Source organism: Cuculus canorus, chromosome 6, assembly GCF_017976375.1.
Source record: "Cuculus canorus isolate bCucCan1 chromosome 6, bCucCan1.pri, whole genome shotgun sequence".
Taxonomy (NCBI): domain Eukaryota; kingdom Metazoa; phylum Chordata; class Aves; order Cuculiformes; family Cuculidae; genus Cuculus; species Cuculus canorus.
Window position 1 is genome coordinate 27372603 of NC_071406.1, and position 18048 is coordinate 27390650.

The window sequence follows — 18048 nt, forward strand, 5'->3', positions numbered from 1 at the left end:
CACAGAAGTTTATTGTAGAAAGACTTATAGTTTTCAGCATTGCACAAATCCCTACTACTAACCACCCACATGCTTTTTGTGGTTTCCAAATGTGGCCATCACTACTTCCTCAAACTGGCTGTAGGAGGCTGGAGTTTTCAGACTGTGTTTACATCCTGTGCAGGTTAGAAATCAATTGCTGTATTTTAAAACTGCATTAACAAAAAAAATCTCAAACAGATGCTTCATTCAAGAATGAGTACATCTGAATGGAATTGACCTAAGATGCACGAAGCCAGCTTCACAAATAATTCAAAGGTCTGAAGGGATTACAGTGTGAAGTAACCAAAACCTACAAACCAGGGCAATCAACATTCATTTTGCTTTTCAGGTCAACAAGAAAAGAATGAAGTACTAGATATTTGTAAAGAGAAGGCATAACGTGATTCCTTTTCTCCACATGCTGACATACATATCTGAAGCATTACATCATTAAATCACCATCTTCTGGCTTCCTGAAGGTAGTTTCAACTTCACATGCCTCAGAATGGTAGAAGAAACGGTAACTATAAAATCCGGCATGTTACATTTTTATTTCCTATTTTCATGCCCTAAACTGGGATATATTTGAGCCTGAATATTATTCCAAAATTATTTGTATGATAATATTTCACAGCCATAAGATTAGTATTCAGTATTCATTTGATGGCTTAATTCCATTCCTACAGGGAAACCAGCCTGCATATTTGACATGAAAGGCTTTATTTTCAATATTCAGTAACGTACTTCACTTCTTTTTGTTTTAAAAAAAAAAAAAAAAGGTTTGAATGCTGTATGAAAAATAACACATAATTACATTTAAAAACTAAGAGACCACTACAATGAACAGACCCTTTTCTGTGAGGGGATCTACCCTGGGCTGCAACAGGAACTGTATTTGTGCATATTTGCAATGCAGAGGTCCATGACTAGAATTTTCACAATTAGTTATATTACCAGTGGACAAAAATGGTATTACCATTCCCCCAAAGTGTCTCCAGTCTCAATACAAAAAGTAGACAGACCAAAAAAGGGGAGGAAAACAAGAAACAATAAGAAGTAGTTGAACACATGAGACTCTAGCAGGAAACTACAACATGATCCTACAGTTAACTGGTCTAACACCTTGCTGCAATTGAAAAGCTCCATTTCTTGGGACTGCCTCTCCCATATTGGGGCTTATCTAATGTTACAGCAAGCTGAAGAGATCTAAGCAGCAAATTGGACTTCCATTTCATCATTGTACTAAAGATATTTCTCTCTCTCCATGAGGTCAGAAGAGAACAGGTTCGTATCCACATTGGGACTGTCTACTCAGTTGTCAGAAGTAAAGGGTACAGCTGTACTGAGAAAGTCCTAAGCTGAACTAACAGCAAAACGTTACCCATCAGCAAGACATAAGCACCTGAATCAAAGGGCTACAAAGTCTAACAAGCCAAGACAAAGATTTATAAATACAAACATTTAACATCAGGCATCTATTAGAAACACCGATATGACGTATTTCAGGGTCATATAACGCAATGGACTTCAATATTTTATGCCTTTTTCTTATTGAGGTTATAAAGTAACCAACAGTAACCCCATATATAAATAAGCAGAAGGAAAGATGTGAAAACATATGCAGATGAAAAAGAAAATTATGGTTTCTGTTTGTGCCACAGCCGCTTGTTAATCTATTTGCAATCAAGCATGGTTTGCTGGTTTGGTGGCCTTGTTGGGGCTGCAGACACAAGGAACCGACATGGGAAAAAAGGAGAGAGGTATGGACTTAAAATTTAAGCAAAACAATCACAAGAGCAGAAAATTACTTTGCTTTGGCTGTTCATACTCCTCTGGAAAAACAGCCTAAAAATTTTTTATTAAGATGCATGCTGAGCATCTTGAGAACGTTAAGGTATTTAAGAAAAAGCAGTAAACTAGTTCTAAACTCTTATTGGACAATATAGACTACTTATGCTCACCAAACATTATCCTCATTGTTCTGAGGGCACCAAGGTACATTTTTTCACTTCAGGCTTGACTGAGATTTCTCCTCTAGAGTGTCTATTTTAGAAAAATAACCCAAGGAGTGGTTTGCAGTAAGTAGGACCAATAGACATAACTGAGACCTCAGTTACCGAGCTTTCAAAGCTCTCTCAAAAACATAAAGCTCTATGTTCTTCATCCCAGCCTGTTTTTTTTCTTCATCATTTATAGCTTGCTCCATCCTTCCTACTCTAGTTTCAAAAGGAAATATGTATATGTGATTCTCAATAAACTGAATAACTATTTGTGTTCTCTTACTACACCACTGACCTCTTTCCTGTAAGCAAAATGAATTTATCATCAGGATTTTTATGTACCTGACTCCTCAGACCACTGTCTTACTAGGATACTCCCCCCACATTATATCAAGACAGCATTCAAAATGTAAAAAAAAAAAAAAAATCAAAAAAATTCATTGCTTACTGCAGATCATCTTTAATACAGCAAGTGAAGTTATTTTAAGGATACTACTTGCCTTTTAACAATACTGAGTTCTCCCACATATTTTCCGCAGTTGTGAACTTTTTAATTTTTTTAAACTACTGAATGAGAACAGAAACAAAAGCAGTTCTAGCTTAGTACGTTTCCTTTCCAACTAAAGCATTTCACCTGCCAGCCTTAGCTAATAAGGATTTGCTAAGTACTTGAATACCTTGATAAATCTGCAGAAACAAACAATAAAATTCAGCCTTTAAAAGCACCTTGGACAATCAGAAAAATCATGTAAGTAAATGCATAAGTTCCTGGAAAGGGTAAGGGGGAGAGGAGCACAGCACACACTAAAAGCATTCTTTCTACATAGAAATAGTCACATACAGGTGGAAAGAAGAAGCATCACCTTGGTCAGCAAATGAGAAGGCTTTCCTGCAATGTTTCTCAGAAGGAGGGAGGTTTCCCTGTCCAAATAGGAGTGCTTGTGCAGAAAGAAAGAGAAAGAACATAAGTCAAAAGAAGTCAGTATAGTAATTTTATAGTCTCTTGATTACAGAAGATAAAGCAGAGTTTAAGGAAAAAACCCCAAAACCTACGTCATCCCTTTATTTCCCTCCCATAAAGAATGAACATTCCCAAATACTATGAGCCTAACACACTGGAACAAAAGCAGTAGTGCTAATAGAGGATACTATTTTAATCTTCCCCTGTACAAAATGTCACACAACAGATTTAAGAAAAGTTTTGCTTACCTGCTAATGGTTTCTTTTCTGCAAGAGACATCTTATTTTTAAATACATTTAGAAGTACAAAAGTAAGAAAACATGCACTTACAATCTTTTTCAAAATACTGTCCTGTCTTCTCAATCTGAACATTCTACTTCCATTACACAAACATTATGCCACTATAACTTGGTCATCCTGGAGACAAGGAACTGGTTTCATGCTTCCTACACTGGCTGCTGCTTCCCCAGTTATAGAAAAAAACATGTGAATGTAATAATAATAATAATCCAAATCTGACTTAAAATTAATTTTCTTCTTTTTTTTTCATTTTTTTTAAAAAACTACTTGTGTCTCTTTCTCTTCTACAGTCCAAGAAGTTAAATGTAAATCCCTGTATTTCTCTCAGAAGACAAATTAACATAAAATATACTTTAATCTGTTTAAAACAGGAAGCAAGATGAGTAGCAACCAGTACAGGAGAACTTTTCAAAAGGTAAAAATCAATTCATGACTGTTAACACAGTGATTATCTTCTCCAACATCTGCTAGAGAGGAGCAACAAAAGAAGCAGCCCACAGGAATTTGTAGAGCCAAGTAGTCATAACTCTGCTACGGAAATTAGGCGAATACTACGGCACTTCACAAGAGCATCTTTTGTGTACCACCACTATATGGCAAATTGTTCCATGTGCCTGCATCTGTCTCAGCTCTACTTGTGTCGATTGGCCCAACGCTATATAGAACAAGGCATGTCAACTGAACAAGCTACTATAGTCTGGTTTAATATTAAGCAGCACAGAACTCCTGGCTCTTTTTCAGAGCTACAATAAGATACTGCCTCCTGAAAAAAAAAAGAAGAGACTACGTCTACAACTTCATGCAAGGCAGCATCAAATAGTTCGGTGAATACAGTTTCTGCAGAGGGAATTTACCCAATGCGACTGCCACATGCTGGGATGAGTAATTACGGCTGTCTAGCAGGCTTTAAAAATTACAGCTCAGAAAAGACTGTACATAGCATCTGAAATAAAACCCAGGCTCCAGCCCAAGCTCCATCTGGTACTTAGCCGCTAATACAGACATAGGTTACGCTACAGACTGAAGATTTTTTTCAGCCTGCAGATTAATTATCAGCTGTGTCTATACAACATGTTTTAGAAGCACAACAGTGCTGCCCAGTGACAGATTTTTCACACCTCAAGCACACACCGATGACAGCTTTGTGATGCAGGACCTGTAAAATTAAAAGGTCCTGTGCATCATTTACAGCTATAGAGAATTCTCAGATTAGTTTCCTATTGTACATAATCTCATCCTTTGGGATCAATGAACTAATATATTCTGCTTTTTCTACGTACGCAGGATTTCCAGCAACTTCAGTGATACTTAGGAAAGGCTATAATTACAGAACAGCTCATTTATGTGGTCTGAGCAAGCCTGACACGATGCTAACATTGCTGGAGAATAACATAGCTTTGCTTGACCTGAAGGCAGACTGATCCTGCTTTTATCATTTCTGCTAGGTGCATTTTTACTCCAAATGGTAGCCTTTCCTACACAGATGCTCTAATCACATGAAGTCAGTTTAGAATGGTCTCATTACAACATACTACTACAAAACTTCTAGAAGAAATTAGTTGGTTGAATCCAAAGCTGAAAAATATACATAAAAATACAAAGATAAGGTCAAGGAAATTCTTTTGAAGAGTCACAGAGTTCTTGTCAGGCATCATGGACTCCAATCAATACGGATCACTTTTGCTTGGAGAATGGAACACTGCATTAGAAAGAACATTACGATGTACATTTGTAGCCTCTTTCTAAGGGTTTAACCACCTTCTCTCCTCAGCCTATCAGTCAACAACAGGGTCAGGTTAAGGACAGGACACTGAATCTCTCCTTAAAGAAAATACTATTTGATGGAGAATATTTCTCCTACAGAGAAGCTCAAGGCAGACCATTTAAAACTTCTTCCTATCATTGGTCACTTTGGTTGTTGCAATTTCGTATTTAAGTACAGGGGAACTTTGCTCCACTCATGAATGTTTTTTGTATTCAGAAATGGGAATGCCCTATATTTCTTACAAGATAATAATCACTGCAGATGACTTTGCTAATACTGCTTTCCAGACCTACAGAAAAATAGGAAAACAGATAACCACAATGAAGCTATTTTGGAAATTGAGAATGATGGGATTTCATGGGAACAGGTATTGGCCAGTAAAAGGTGAAATAACAGTTTGATGAAAACTACCTCTGTGAATTTGCACTGGATAGATCCGTCCAGAAGCAGAAAGGCAATGGTTCTTTGCCAGATACCTTTTGTGCATAACACATCCTGCAGTACTGCAGATATCCAAAAGATACTTTGCTGCTTCTGCACATTCTAACAGGAAAGCCTAAGTTCTAAGAATTATAGCTTTTTCTAGACATTTCTATTCCTTCACCATGAAAAGCATCTGTTCTCCCTCCACCTACTCCCATCATAGCAATGAGAACTCACGTCCTGAGAAAAAAAAAGGAGTCTCTCCTCCAGTGCATCGTCTTCGGTTCATTCAGGATATAAAACCAATTCCAATTACAAAAAGTACTATGTCCCATCCCTCCAGTGCCACGCATTTTTCTACCCTTCTGCAGTAAGCCAACTGCTTCCACAGTACAAAGCCATCACATCTCATAATGGGTAATTTCATTTTAATTTTTTTTTTTAAATCATGAGGCAACCAGAATACCAACATATCCTTGGAAAGTAAAAGTAGTTTGAAACATCATGAAAGTATCAAGATTTGACAAGAGTTTCAAAGAAGGCAAGAGTGTCCAGTTCTTTATACTATGCATGACATTATAAGATTATTATCTTATATATTATCTATTATAAGCATGGCTAGGTTGTATGCTAGTGTTGGAAGGCTATTTAATTCACTAAACTAATCAGTGAAGCTTATTCAACATGAATAACACAGAGTCAAAGACTTGATGCCTATGCCGCTTACCAAATTCTGTGAAAGATGCCATATTTCTAGGCCAGCACTTAACTAAAGGTGCGAACCCAAATCATTTTATGCACAGTCCAAAGCTAGCTGGACTTCTCTACTTCTGCTTGAGGATATTTAAAGCTGTATTTTTTTATGTATAGGATAGCTTTCTCAATAAAATGACTAAAGCAAATGCAGTACAAATGAAAAATCTTCCCAAAGTTATTTCCGTTATATGTAGAAAAAGATCACTTAAGTGGCACTAGCAAATGTTAATACTTTCAACTAAAAGGGGATCTAAAAACCACTCTGTCAATAGAAGAATTTTAAACCCAACACTTCTAATATTTTAAATGATAAACAAACGGCCAGACTCCACTTAGGATTCCCACTCAATCTAACATCACTACTGCTCAGGCAGAACTCAAAATACCATAGCCTGGTGAGCAGCCAGGAAGAGAAATGTGATGGGGCTTTAAGAGGATTTTTAAGAGGCACTAAGAAACTTTTTTCCCTGTTACATCATCAAATCATGTAATTCACACATCTACAGAAACTGTTTAAGTGAAGAACCTGTGGATGTAAACCGTGCTACATGACTTTCCAACAGCAACCTTGGCCATGTCAGAGAATGAACCTCATTAAGTTTATTTATCACCTTCAAAAGATACTCTTCATTCCCTAAACGCCACAAACGTGAAGGCTACTATCAGGTATTGAATATTCTTGCAACTTCTTTTCATGACAAAATTCGCTTCTTTTGGGGACAGCTTTTTCACACAGTACATAAAAAGGATTCGATTACACCTTAGTGCTTCCTCATAACAGAGCAGACTCTGACCTAAGTTTCAGAAACTCAATTTACTTCAAAGATATGGAAAGAAAAAATAGTGAAAAGAAGGTTTTTAATTCATTTCATACAAGAAGTGTAAGCAGACATTGCGATGACAACTGTTTTGGACTATTTTCTACCATAACTCTAACACAACTACCATAACTACCATAATAATTGAAAAGTCCTCAAAATACTAGAAAAGATATGCTTATCAGAACATTAACTTTCTATAAAACAAAATGTACACCTTTCTTAAGGGATGACAAAAGAACTGTGCATGAAAGAATAAAGAAGAGAAACATTTTTACATTAAAAATGGGATATTACGATCAAAATAGCAAAACTAAAAAAAAGTACATCAATAAGCCTACTAATATTTCCATAATGAACTTTAGTTGGTATGGATAATCACAAAAGAGAAAACTCGATTTGAGTAAAATTAAAATTAACATTTAAAAGTTCTAGATGCTGCTAGCAGAAAAAAATAAATAGTTTTCATGTGTAGTTCACAGCAAAACCAGCAAGCCTTGATTTTTATAAAAACATGGAACACAGTCTTGTTCCAAATTACATTTTGGACTTCAGAGATTTCCTATGCTCTTTCTTTGAAGGCAGGAATGCAACATCCATTATCCTCAGGCCTAAATACCAGAAGTTCACGGGCCAGGTGCTGGATATTGCATTTTACAGTGTTTTCAGAGAACTCCAAAGCTACTCCTCTTAAACACAAAGTAGATAATTATGCCAGAAAGTTTTCACAATGCTGAGACATTTTTTACACCCATCATCACCAATCCAACACCTACAAACCATGTTTGCTAAACAGCAAAGAACAGATGGACTATCAGGAAAATGAAAATACATTCCAGATTTTCCAAATATAACTGTTTGCAATATACTTAAACAATAAGTATTCCTCTATATGGCCAAAAGCTCAAGATGTTCTCCCCTATTATTCATGTCAGTTCCTTTATAGGAAGTTCAGTGGCTTGTTTTAACTCTTGAGGTTCTGGGTCTAAGGATGCAAAGTCAGTTTGAAAAAGAAAACAAAACCAAACCAAGCTGCCTAGTTAGGTACTGAAGGATGCGGGCGGTGTAGCCCATCTTGCAACCGCAGCGCACCACAAGTAAGGCACTATACACATTGCCTCATTTCCTCAGTTCTATTTGCGTATTTTTGCAAAATCTTGACAATCGCTTCCATATCAAACCCTGATCCATTGCCTTGTTACACACCCGATTATTGGTTAGTACAGAAGTGAGACAAATTTAGAAAGATGTAACCTCATCGCTAAGAGACAGACTTGTATCCAATTCCTTTAAGGTAAGGACTCATAACACATATAGGATTTAACAACAGTACAAAGCAGTATGAGAGGTGCCAAATATGCTCTTTACCCTGTCAACTTATAAATCGTGGACAAAAACTGTGTGGGAAGAGAAAAAAAAAATTCCTTTCTGGTTAAATATTACCTGTAGGTTCCAAGACATAATTCATTCAAGATATGTACAACAGAATAACTTACCTCAGCACATTAAGAAAGGAAAAGCCAAAACACCACATAACAACGACAAGACTGTGAGGACTTGCATATGTAAATATCTTGCCACGTTTCTTGCAAAACTCTTCAGCAACTTAACACACACACACACACATAATTAAACCAGCTGGTGGCACTCTTGTGCCACTATTTTGGATTTCATTTGACAGTTGGGAAATACCAGAAAAATCTTTTTAAAAAGCCTCCTTCTGTGTCTAAGAAATAAACTAAAGTGAGGGAAATTGAGTAAGCAGTGGCCAACAGAGAGCTATATGCTTGCAAACTTTGTTGACAAGATAACTATTGCAAGTTCCATTTCAATTATATCAGTACACTGAGGTCTTTGGATTTCAGTTTAAAAAATCAGAATCCAGTATTTTCAAAAGTGAACTCAAGAATTAAAAACAGTTTAAAAAATTCTTGTAATTTTGTCCCAAAGGGGGACAGAGATGGGATAGGAGAACTGAAATTTTCAGTTGCAAACTCTTTGAGATTATGTATTCATATGGAATGTATAAGCACACACAATACATAATTATGAACATCTAATTAAAAATGCATTTTCTCTTTTCCTTTGCAATGGGGACTGTCCAGCCTTGAGACAAGCAGTCTGATGGGAGACCTTATCTCCCTCTACAACTACCTGAAAGGAGGTTGTAGTGAGGTTGGTGCTGGTCTCTTCTTCCAAGTAAGAAGTGATGGGAAGAGAGGGAACGGCCTCAAGCCGCACCAGAGGAGGTTTTGATTGGACGTTAGGAAATATTACTTGACCAAAAGGGTTGTCAAGCACAAGCTGCCCAGGGAAGTGGTTGAGTCATCATCCCTGGAGGTATTTAAAAGACGCGTAGATGTGGTGCTTGGGGACATGGTCTAGCGGTGAACTTCGCAGTGCTAGGTTGATGGTTGGACTTCACGATCTTAAATACCTTTTCCAACGTAAATGATTCTAGGATTCTATTCTGTTCTATGAGTCTATGATTGCCAAGAGTAATCATGTTTCATAAAAAAAAATTAAGTATATTTTAAGTAGCCTTGTCCAATTAATACCTAGAAAATAGGCAATGATCAACTAAAAGACGATTAAAAAGCTTGACTGTAATGATATACATGGTTAACTTACCGCACTGTTGGAATGCTAACAAATTAAACTCAAGTCACTAATGTGACGTTTCTGTTGCAGACAAATGTGACACAACTATTGGCATAAACAGAAGCCATATAATCATGTAATAACTTACAGGAGTCAATTCGGCTTCCTCTTCTGGAAAGTTAATGGGATGCTTGATTGATGGAATGTCCCATAGAAACAGTAAAAACATAGGAAAATGGGGAGGGAAGGATGCAAAAGGAGAATAAGGGAAAGGGAGGAGAAAAAAGGCTTTATTATTGCACAGAAGGGGGAAGAAAGAAGCAGTGATGACAATTAATGCAAGCAAGGGAAACAAAACTAGATTAAGAAGTTGCAGTGCTCGTCATCCACATTTCTCATTGTCAAATGATCAATGACTTCAAGACAAGAGGAAATTCAGGCTCTCTCCTAAGGGAAAGGAAAAGGACATAGGATACAAGTATGATTTTGACAACAGTAAAGAGGGGAAACAGTCAGTAATCTCTGATATAGCACTGCAGTAAAACATCTACAGGCACACACAACATATTTTTTTCTACCTTTGTCAAAACAAATCAGAAATAAAGCCAGGTAACATCCTCTCTGCACGACCACTTGATTGCTAAGTCAATAACCAAGAGTTAAATTCTCTACCACTATAAAGAGACAAAGCCCTACTGTCACTTTACATAAACACATCTGCTTCCCATGTCAATCCTTCCATACCAGTAAATAACATAACTCTGGGGACAATTACTAAGCACATATAAGAACAATGTCTATTTAGTAAAGATTTATCTTATTTCCAGCTAGTCATACTATTTTAGATCTCTGAGCGCCCTCATACTGCAATTCATTTAAAAAGAGATGTAGAGCAAGTATTTCTGTACTTCCATAATCTTCAGTAAGTGAAGGGGGGATGAAGGGGAAGACATTTGTGGCTCCAGACAAACTGTTCATGGTAGTAGGAAATTAAGGGAACAAAAATTGGATATTATGCTCCTAAAAAGCAGAGTCCTTAAGATTTCCAGAATGTCATCCAATACTTGCTCCTTTTCCTTCAAAGGTACAGAAGCATTTGTTTCAGGGATGCTAATTTGGGTCACCAAGCTACACAGTTAAGGTTTACAGATGCCAAAGGGATTATGGCTTCAAAGCCTCCGAAAAGGAAAACAGACACTTAACAGAAGCAGCAGCATTAGATAAAGGAGCTTCTTGATACTTCCATATGTTTTCAATTGCTTATAAAAATTTTGCCAAGCTATAACCACTAAGACTGAAATTTTCCAGGATGGGTTACTGTTATAGGATGACTACTAGTCATTTACTCTAGATGAAGTATTTCCAAGATAGGAAAGGAAGGCACATCTCATTTAAAATATATCTGTTTTTAAAGACTTCTGAACTCTGACCATCAAATATATCACTGGCAGGGGCATCCACAAAGACTTGTTTTGTGACGTTCCATGGGGAATCACCCAAATTTGTCTTAGTATAAGCCTTTAGAATTAAAATTGTAGTCTGTAAATTCACAGTAAAGTCTGGAGCATCACAATTGAAAAAACTCAAAGCTGCATCCTTCTCACATACTGCTGCCCAGCCCTTCAAATGGACTGCACACCACTAACCTTGGACAAAAGACTGGCCAAGTTTGAGAATGCTTGGTTCCACGCTGGGGAGTACATCAGCCTTCTTAAGACTGCAACGCCCGGCTGCTGTAGAGCTTTTTGAAGCCAGACACAGGAAGAGAGAATCTGGAGCTATTATTCTGTGGTCAACCCTCCTTCTGGAGCACACACAACTCCATTTCACTACAAGCAACCAGAATTTCCTAACTCTTACGTGTTCAACTTCACAACTTTTCAAAAAAAAAACCCCACAACAAACAAACCCATAATAATCAGAAATCTAAATTTGTTGCAATTTAAGAAATCTGAATTGCCCACAGACATGCTAAGATATAGCTGCACAGTGTGCAGAAGTTGCACTGTTCGCTAGTCCATGTACCTCCCCAGTCAAGTTGTGATGCATCCGTGCCAAATACTAGTTCTGCCCTTAGCAGGACAGAAAGGACTGCAAAAGTTAGTAAACACTGCAGTTCACACTTAGTTTCGCTACTAGTTTTAAGAAATTTAAGACTAAACTGCCACAAGGAAGAAGCAGTCCTGACCTTCCCCCAATCATATGCTCTCACATCTCTTACATGGACAGGAGTGACTTTGACTATGTGGTCCAGTGGATCAACGAACAACTAATTCAGAAGGATTATTTTTCAGAGACCACAAGCTGATCCCAATCACTAGGCAGCTGCACAAAGACTACTGTCAATACAAGACGGGGCAAGACTGCCCACTTCAGCAGCACGGAGCTAAACTAGCATAAACCAAACAAGAAGTCCCAAATGAAGTTTATCTGCAAGGAGGAGGTTCCAAGCAGTAGAATTCCCGTGCCACCACCCTCCCCTCAAAAAAAAACCAAAACCAAAACAAAACCCCAGGAAATAAATAAGATAGAGTTTAATTTCACAGAACAGATCACATTCGACATTTTTGGAAAGAGATTAATTAAGTGGAAGACTAAAGAAGGAAGAAAAAAACCCATAGACTTTAGGAAGATTTATTAATTTTATTCATCCGTAATCACATTAGAGTATGATTATCAGGTACTTTATCCTGTGAAGGCCTCTACCTGCAGCACAGAAAACAAGACATCAAAGCAGCTAAGAAGCCTAAGGAATAAGAATATGATTAGCTTTGGGGTTTTTGAGTCTGCTGCCTTTTACACTGAATAGTAACTCTATTAAGTAACATTTGCTTATACACGTTGACTCCTAAACGATGAACGAGTCCTAAAAAAAAGACTACAGACATCAAATCATCCAAAGATCAATCACTAGAAGAGAATGGGTACACACAGTTGGGGAGTTAAAAGTCACAAATCTACCTTTTCATAAGCAGATAAGCCATACAAAAAAAAAAATAAGCCTGCACTCAAAAAGCTAACCACTGATGGGGGTGGTCTAAAGTCTTAAATAACTTCTACAAACATGAGACTAGCAAATGTCCAAGGAGAAACTGTAACCAAGGCTGTAAATTTGTATTTGCAAACAACTTTTATTGTACTGTGACTGACTAAACACTAATCTACATGTGTAAAACTGACACAGCTGATAGGTCAGTTCTCTGTTGTTCCCTGGGAACACAGAGTCCCATTTTCTGGGTGCAAACTCCTTTACAAACCTGACAAACTCTAGTTTTTGTCCTATAAGTCAGAAGTGTATGCAGCTGAAGAAAACTGCATAAATTCTTTTCTCCTCTTAAGACTTTAATGTTCCACAATCAGTTGCTGTGTTCTTAATTTTTGTCATCTGTTCCAAATTTGATTTTTGGCAACCTAAAGTAAAGACAAACAAGTAATCTGTTGCGAATTTCCTACAGATGCAGCATTTCTCTTCCCTAATCTATATAGATGAAAATTAGAAAAAGTAAAAGAATTTGTCTTGGTTTTAAGTGGACTGGTGTACCTACAAAGTAACTGGCTGTTTTAAAGGCTCCATTAATTAATCACAACTTGTAGAGTGATAACTTCACTGGAAACTGCAATCAAATCATACAACTCCCTCCAATGCTTTTGACAAGATCTGGTAACATCATAAGGCAGGAATTCTCATTTCTCAACTCAGGACCAGCGGCTTGGTCCAAGGCTGCTTCCTCCAAGAGGTATGTTGCGTAGGTTTACTTGGTCATTGATCTATGGTATTTTGGCTCTTGCAGACGAAACCTAGTAAGAGTTCCAACCTCTAAGCGACCGTTCTCTTAGCTTGTATGTATCAGTAACGTATTTTTTTTTTCCTCTAGAAATCCCATCATAAACACAAGTATTTTTCTGAAGTGCTGTGGAACTGGCATGAAAGCAGCAAGATTTACTTTAACGTGGTTATTTACACAGCACCGAATTCAAACCCTAATGAAGTCTGTGATAGTGACTTCTCTAATTAGCCCGTGTAAAGAGGCATGAGGAGAAGCTAGAAGGATAAAAAAGGGGACTGGACTGCAGACAGCTTCCATCAGCAATGGCAGCTGCTCCACATTACTGATCAAAACAGTGCACATGCATACACAGAATGGACTAACAATTCTAAGTGGGTAACAGCTCAGCCGACAACCACTGCACCAGCTCACATCCTTTTTTTTGTAAGAGGCAGAGTCTACTGTGACTAGAAAGTGAAGGCTGATGAACCCTGAACCATGTGTCTTCATCTGAAAAAGTCCGAACAGCTAGAGAATAGAAACCACCAACTGCCGGTGTCTCCAGAAGAACGCAATGGGAAAAAGGACAAGCACACCACAGGTGGGTTCTGACACTGTTGGAGACAGCTCACTGTGCAAGGGGCTACCAGGAACTTTTCTGAAGAAGCAGTTTTAATTGCAGCTAAATGCATTTGGGATAGCAGAGTGAATCATTCAGTTGCTTGTCCAAAAAAGACTCCAATTTCACAGAGCTACTAGAGAGAACAGCATTTAGGCAAAGACAATGCTTTTAGTGTTCATATTTAAGGTAAAAAAAATATACCCTAATTTTGTAGTTGTCACCAGCTTTGCCAGCCAGCTGTGTCAAACAAGACATGTATCATACTGTCCATTTTCCTACTCCCTCCAGGGAGGGAACTTGTAAGCTTACTCATCTGTGCGAGGTAAAGCTGACAGGCTATCTCAGAAGATAAATATATTCTTACATGTTTTACAGTTCCTGCTACACTTTAATTGGGAACCTCCTATGTTCAAAAAAGTCACAGGGTATATTTTAAATTCATAGCAATTAAACAAGTCTGAAATGCTGATGGGAGAATCAAGACATACCAATATAAAGTAAATATTTAGGTCCTCATTTCCTTTCATTTATTTTAAATTTATATATTCAAATTTTTAAAAGCTACCATTCCATGCATACACAGTACTTTAAAATTTCTGAATGTCTCCCTTGGATTCCAATTCAAAATTCTTAGAAAAGAAAAAAAATCCCCTTCCTATCATGTGCTTTGCAGATTCCATAAATATAACGTGGAAGAACAAATTAGGTGCTACTTTTGCAGGTGATGGGAAGAGTGCATTAGTAATGTTTGGGTTCTAGAGCATCACATGATGAAAGCTGCTTTACTGTCATTGCATAAACTTCATGATGAAGAGCCAAGCACAAATGATTACCAAAATACTTAAATATTGTTTATGTTTCATAAACTGATATGTTTATCTCAGAGGATGATTTGAAATCCTTCAAAAAACCTGACAAGTGAAGAGTCATTTTACACGCACTTCAAGAACATTTCAAAACTGGACGGCTCACGCTTTGTATGCCAACAAAACTGGAAACCAAAGTAATGCTTCGAGGTGACAGATTCACACAGGTTTCCTTTACTGCTGACTTATTAAAAAATACTTTGTTACTAATGTTTGGAAAAAAAGGAAAGAGGAAGAGATAGTCTAATTGTGTTTCAAATTAAGTCTTTCCATTGACCATTTTCAGCTTAGGAAAAGGATAACTGGAAACATTCCAGAATACACTTTCTGTATAAAACTAAAAACGTAATAGAACTGGCAGAAAATGAAAACATTTTTTTTTAAGTCTTCAGAATAAACACAAACAACTGTCTGCCATGCCTTGTTTGATGCATATCTGCAACTACTCTCAAATGGGAAACGAACATCCTTAGCATCTGCTAACCACACAAAACATGGAACATACGGAAAACTACTCAAACTTTAAACTTCCCAAAAACAAGAGCCAATAATGCTCTATTCCTCCAAGAGCTAAAATAGTCCACACCTGTTCTTTAAATCACCTACAAATAGCATGTGAGGTTCAGCAATCCAACTCTATTTTAAGATACTGTTGTCTACCAAAGACTATATATATTAAGGATTGATTTCTCTGCATACAGAAACAGTTAACAGCATTTTCATACAATGTACCATTTAGTAAAGACACATAAAACATGACCTACAGAAATTTTTAAAAGGTAGAAAAGCTTCTGTGTTATGCTACTGTGTAACAAGTATTTTAATGACAACACATCCATACAAGAATCAACTCAAAATTTCTATGGGCACAAACTTAGTGTTCCCTTACACCCTTTTCAAGTTTTCCACCTTATCCCACAGGAGTTATTAGCCAATAGAGATTTATCTGTGTGTGCCGAGTCTACATTACAACTATTGCGAATTATCATACCCTTAAAGCTTCCTTGACTTCCCTAAAAGAAACATTAAAGTTTATACACCACCTTCTCTGCCAAGTGAAGCAAAGAACCTGCAATTTTAAATTCAGTGGCAGTCTCCTGTCACGATTTTCACCATTTGCAGGGTGGGTTCAAGTGAAAACAAACTAACAAACTCCAAACCCAACACACAGCATTATCAATTGCTAAATGATACGTCGGTATGTAAGTCAGAATCTCTCAGCCATGCAAACTGGAACTCCTTCATGCTGGGAGGAGGGGGGGTCATGCTGTACTGTGCCAGACCAGATGGTAGACTTCACACTTATCTGCAACCTCTTCTTTGAGTACATGTGGGGCAGTAACAATGACTGTCCATGAATGGACCCTTTCACCGGTCAACGCAATTCTCTGTTCTCTCCTCAGTACTTTCTTCTCCTATTGCTCTGGCACAGCTCACTAAATATACGAACAATTTCTTAGTGGCAGAGGAATCGAAGGAAGAAAGGAAAAAGGTAATATGGGTGGGTGGAAGGGACAAGTTAGTCATCATTTCCCCTGCCTTTACTCACGCTATTACATCACTCATTCCGTCTACACTCAAGTAAAGTATCCCACATGTAGAAACCAAGATTTAAAGTGTATGCCACTCATTACACAACTAAAAGCACAGAAGACAAAGTAGTCTACCAATTTAAGTAAGAATACAGTTCAAGCAAGGATTTGGGAAGTAATTTAGTGAAAGACAATTCAATTCAATTTAGCAAAAATCATGGGAGTTTGGGCTAGAAACAACTTTTCTTATTCAGCAATGCTTAGAGGAGACCAAAGACAAGAACGTAAGTGCAGACAAATGACACTCAGTAACGCCACGATGAGATCGCGAGACTACAAAACAACAGTCCTTGAAGATATTAATGTTCATAGAGACAATCCAAAGAGACAGTGTTGAGAATTGCTAAGAAAGAGAGAAAATTAAACAAATCATGATGACAACTAATAAAACTGTGATTTCTCTGGGAATTCCAGTCAACTCTCCTGAAAGTGGCATAGAGACAAATTCAGAATGAGAACAAGGATGGTCCTGGCCAATATCTATCATCTGATATAAGAGCTATCATCTGTCATGATACTGATGTATCTTCAACCCCAGGAAGTTCCTAAAGCACAAACGGCTAGGAGGAAGATGACAACACTAAGGTGCCTGTCCAATTGCTCAGGCAACAAAATGAGACTAATCCACTACCACCAACGGGTGTATTCCTGCTCTCCCTTCTCGCCTCCAGTTCTTGGCTACTCCTGCCCCACTGCACACCAGCACACATCAGTCTCCTTTGAGCCTATGCAACTCACCCAAATAACACAGAATTGAGCTGCAGGAAAAAGTGGTAAACTTTGGTGTGTTAAGTATCAGTAAGGGCCAAAGATGGGACAATGGATAAGAGAGAGGAAGGCACGTCCTCCCATTCTTAGTGGCTATGGAATTTCAGCCTCTTTCCCCAAGTTTTGTCACTATTATCAGTCACAAAGTATTCCAGACCATACACACTTTCAGTGGCCAATGCACAGCAGTGTTTACAGGACTTGCCTATGTTTCCAGGTCAGTGAACTCTTAAATACACATCAATATTATCTTTTTAAGATAGAATACTGAAGTTAATAACTGCAAAGCTTAATTCCCTTTTTTTAGACCAGCATTTCCTCCTATAAAAACAGTCTTCCATTTTACTTAACATTGTACTCTTCCTCTTGTGATGCCAATAAAAGAAAACTGTGGAAGAAAGGATGACTTTTTAAAGTCCCTATACTGCCTGGAGAGAACTGAAAGGATCGGTCAAAAGGGCAGAGCTGCCAAGTCACTGACCTCTTTCATAAGAGCCATAGCAGCAAAAAAATTTTTAAAGGTCAGCTCAACTACAGACAATCCAAAGGAAGACAGGTGAAAAGAAAAGAGCTAACTTAAAGTACTATGTGAGAATAACAAATCTCCACAGAGATCTGCTATGGCCATGAAATGACAGCCTCTCCCAATTTCTGCATAAAAACTGTTTGGTTTTTTTTTTTTTTTTACTACAGGAGCACATGGTCGCCTTCAAAGGCCACTCTTCAGAGGGATGTCCTTTATTAGAAACAGCACCATCGAGTCAACTGTGTGAGTGGGAGCCATTCTA

The 18048-nt window shown here is 37.6% G+C and overlaps 1 protein-coding gene across 2 annotated transcripts in view; it reads right to left on the reverse strand.

The window, feature by feature from the left end:
• Positions 1 to 18048, reverse strand: part of RAPH1 (Ras association (RalGDS/AF-6) and pleckstrin homology domains 1) — a 95968-nt gene that overhangs the window by 30501 nt on the left and 47419 nt on the right. Inside the window, exons 5-6 of one of the 2 annotated variants that reach the window (XM_054069992.1) lie at positions 9794 to 9835; positions 2885 to 2959 (exon numbers count right to left, since the gene is read on the reverse strand). The exons of the other annotated variant lie outside the window; for it this stretch is intronic. Of the exons in view, the coding sequence (XP_053925967.1) occupies positions 2885 to 2959; positions 9794 to 9835 (117 nt within the window). The remainder of the gene's footprint in view (positions 1 to 2884; positions 2960 to 9793; positions 9836 to 18048) is intronic. 2 annotated transcript variants of the gene reach the window in all.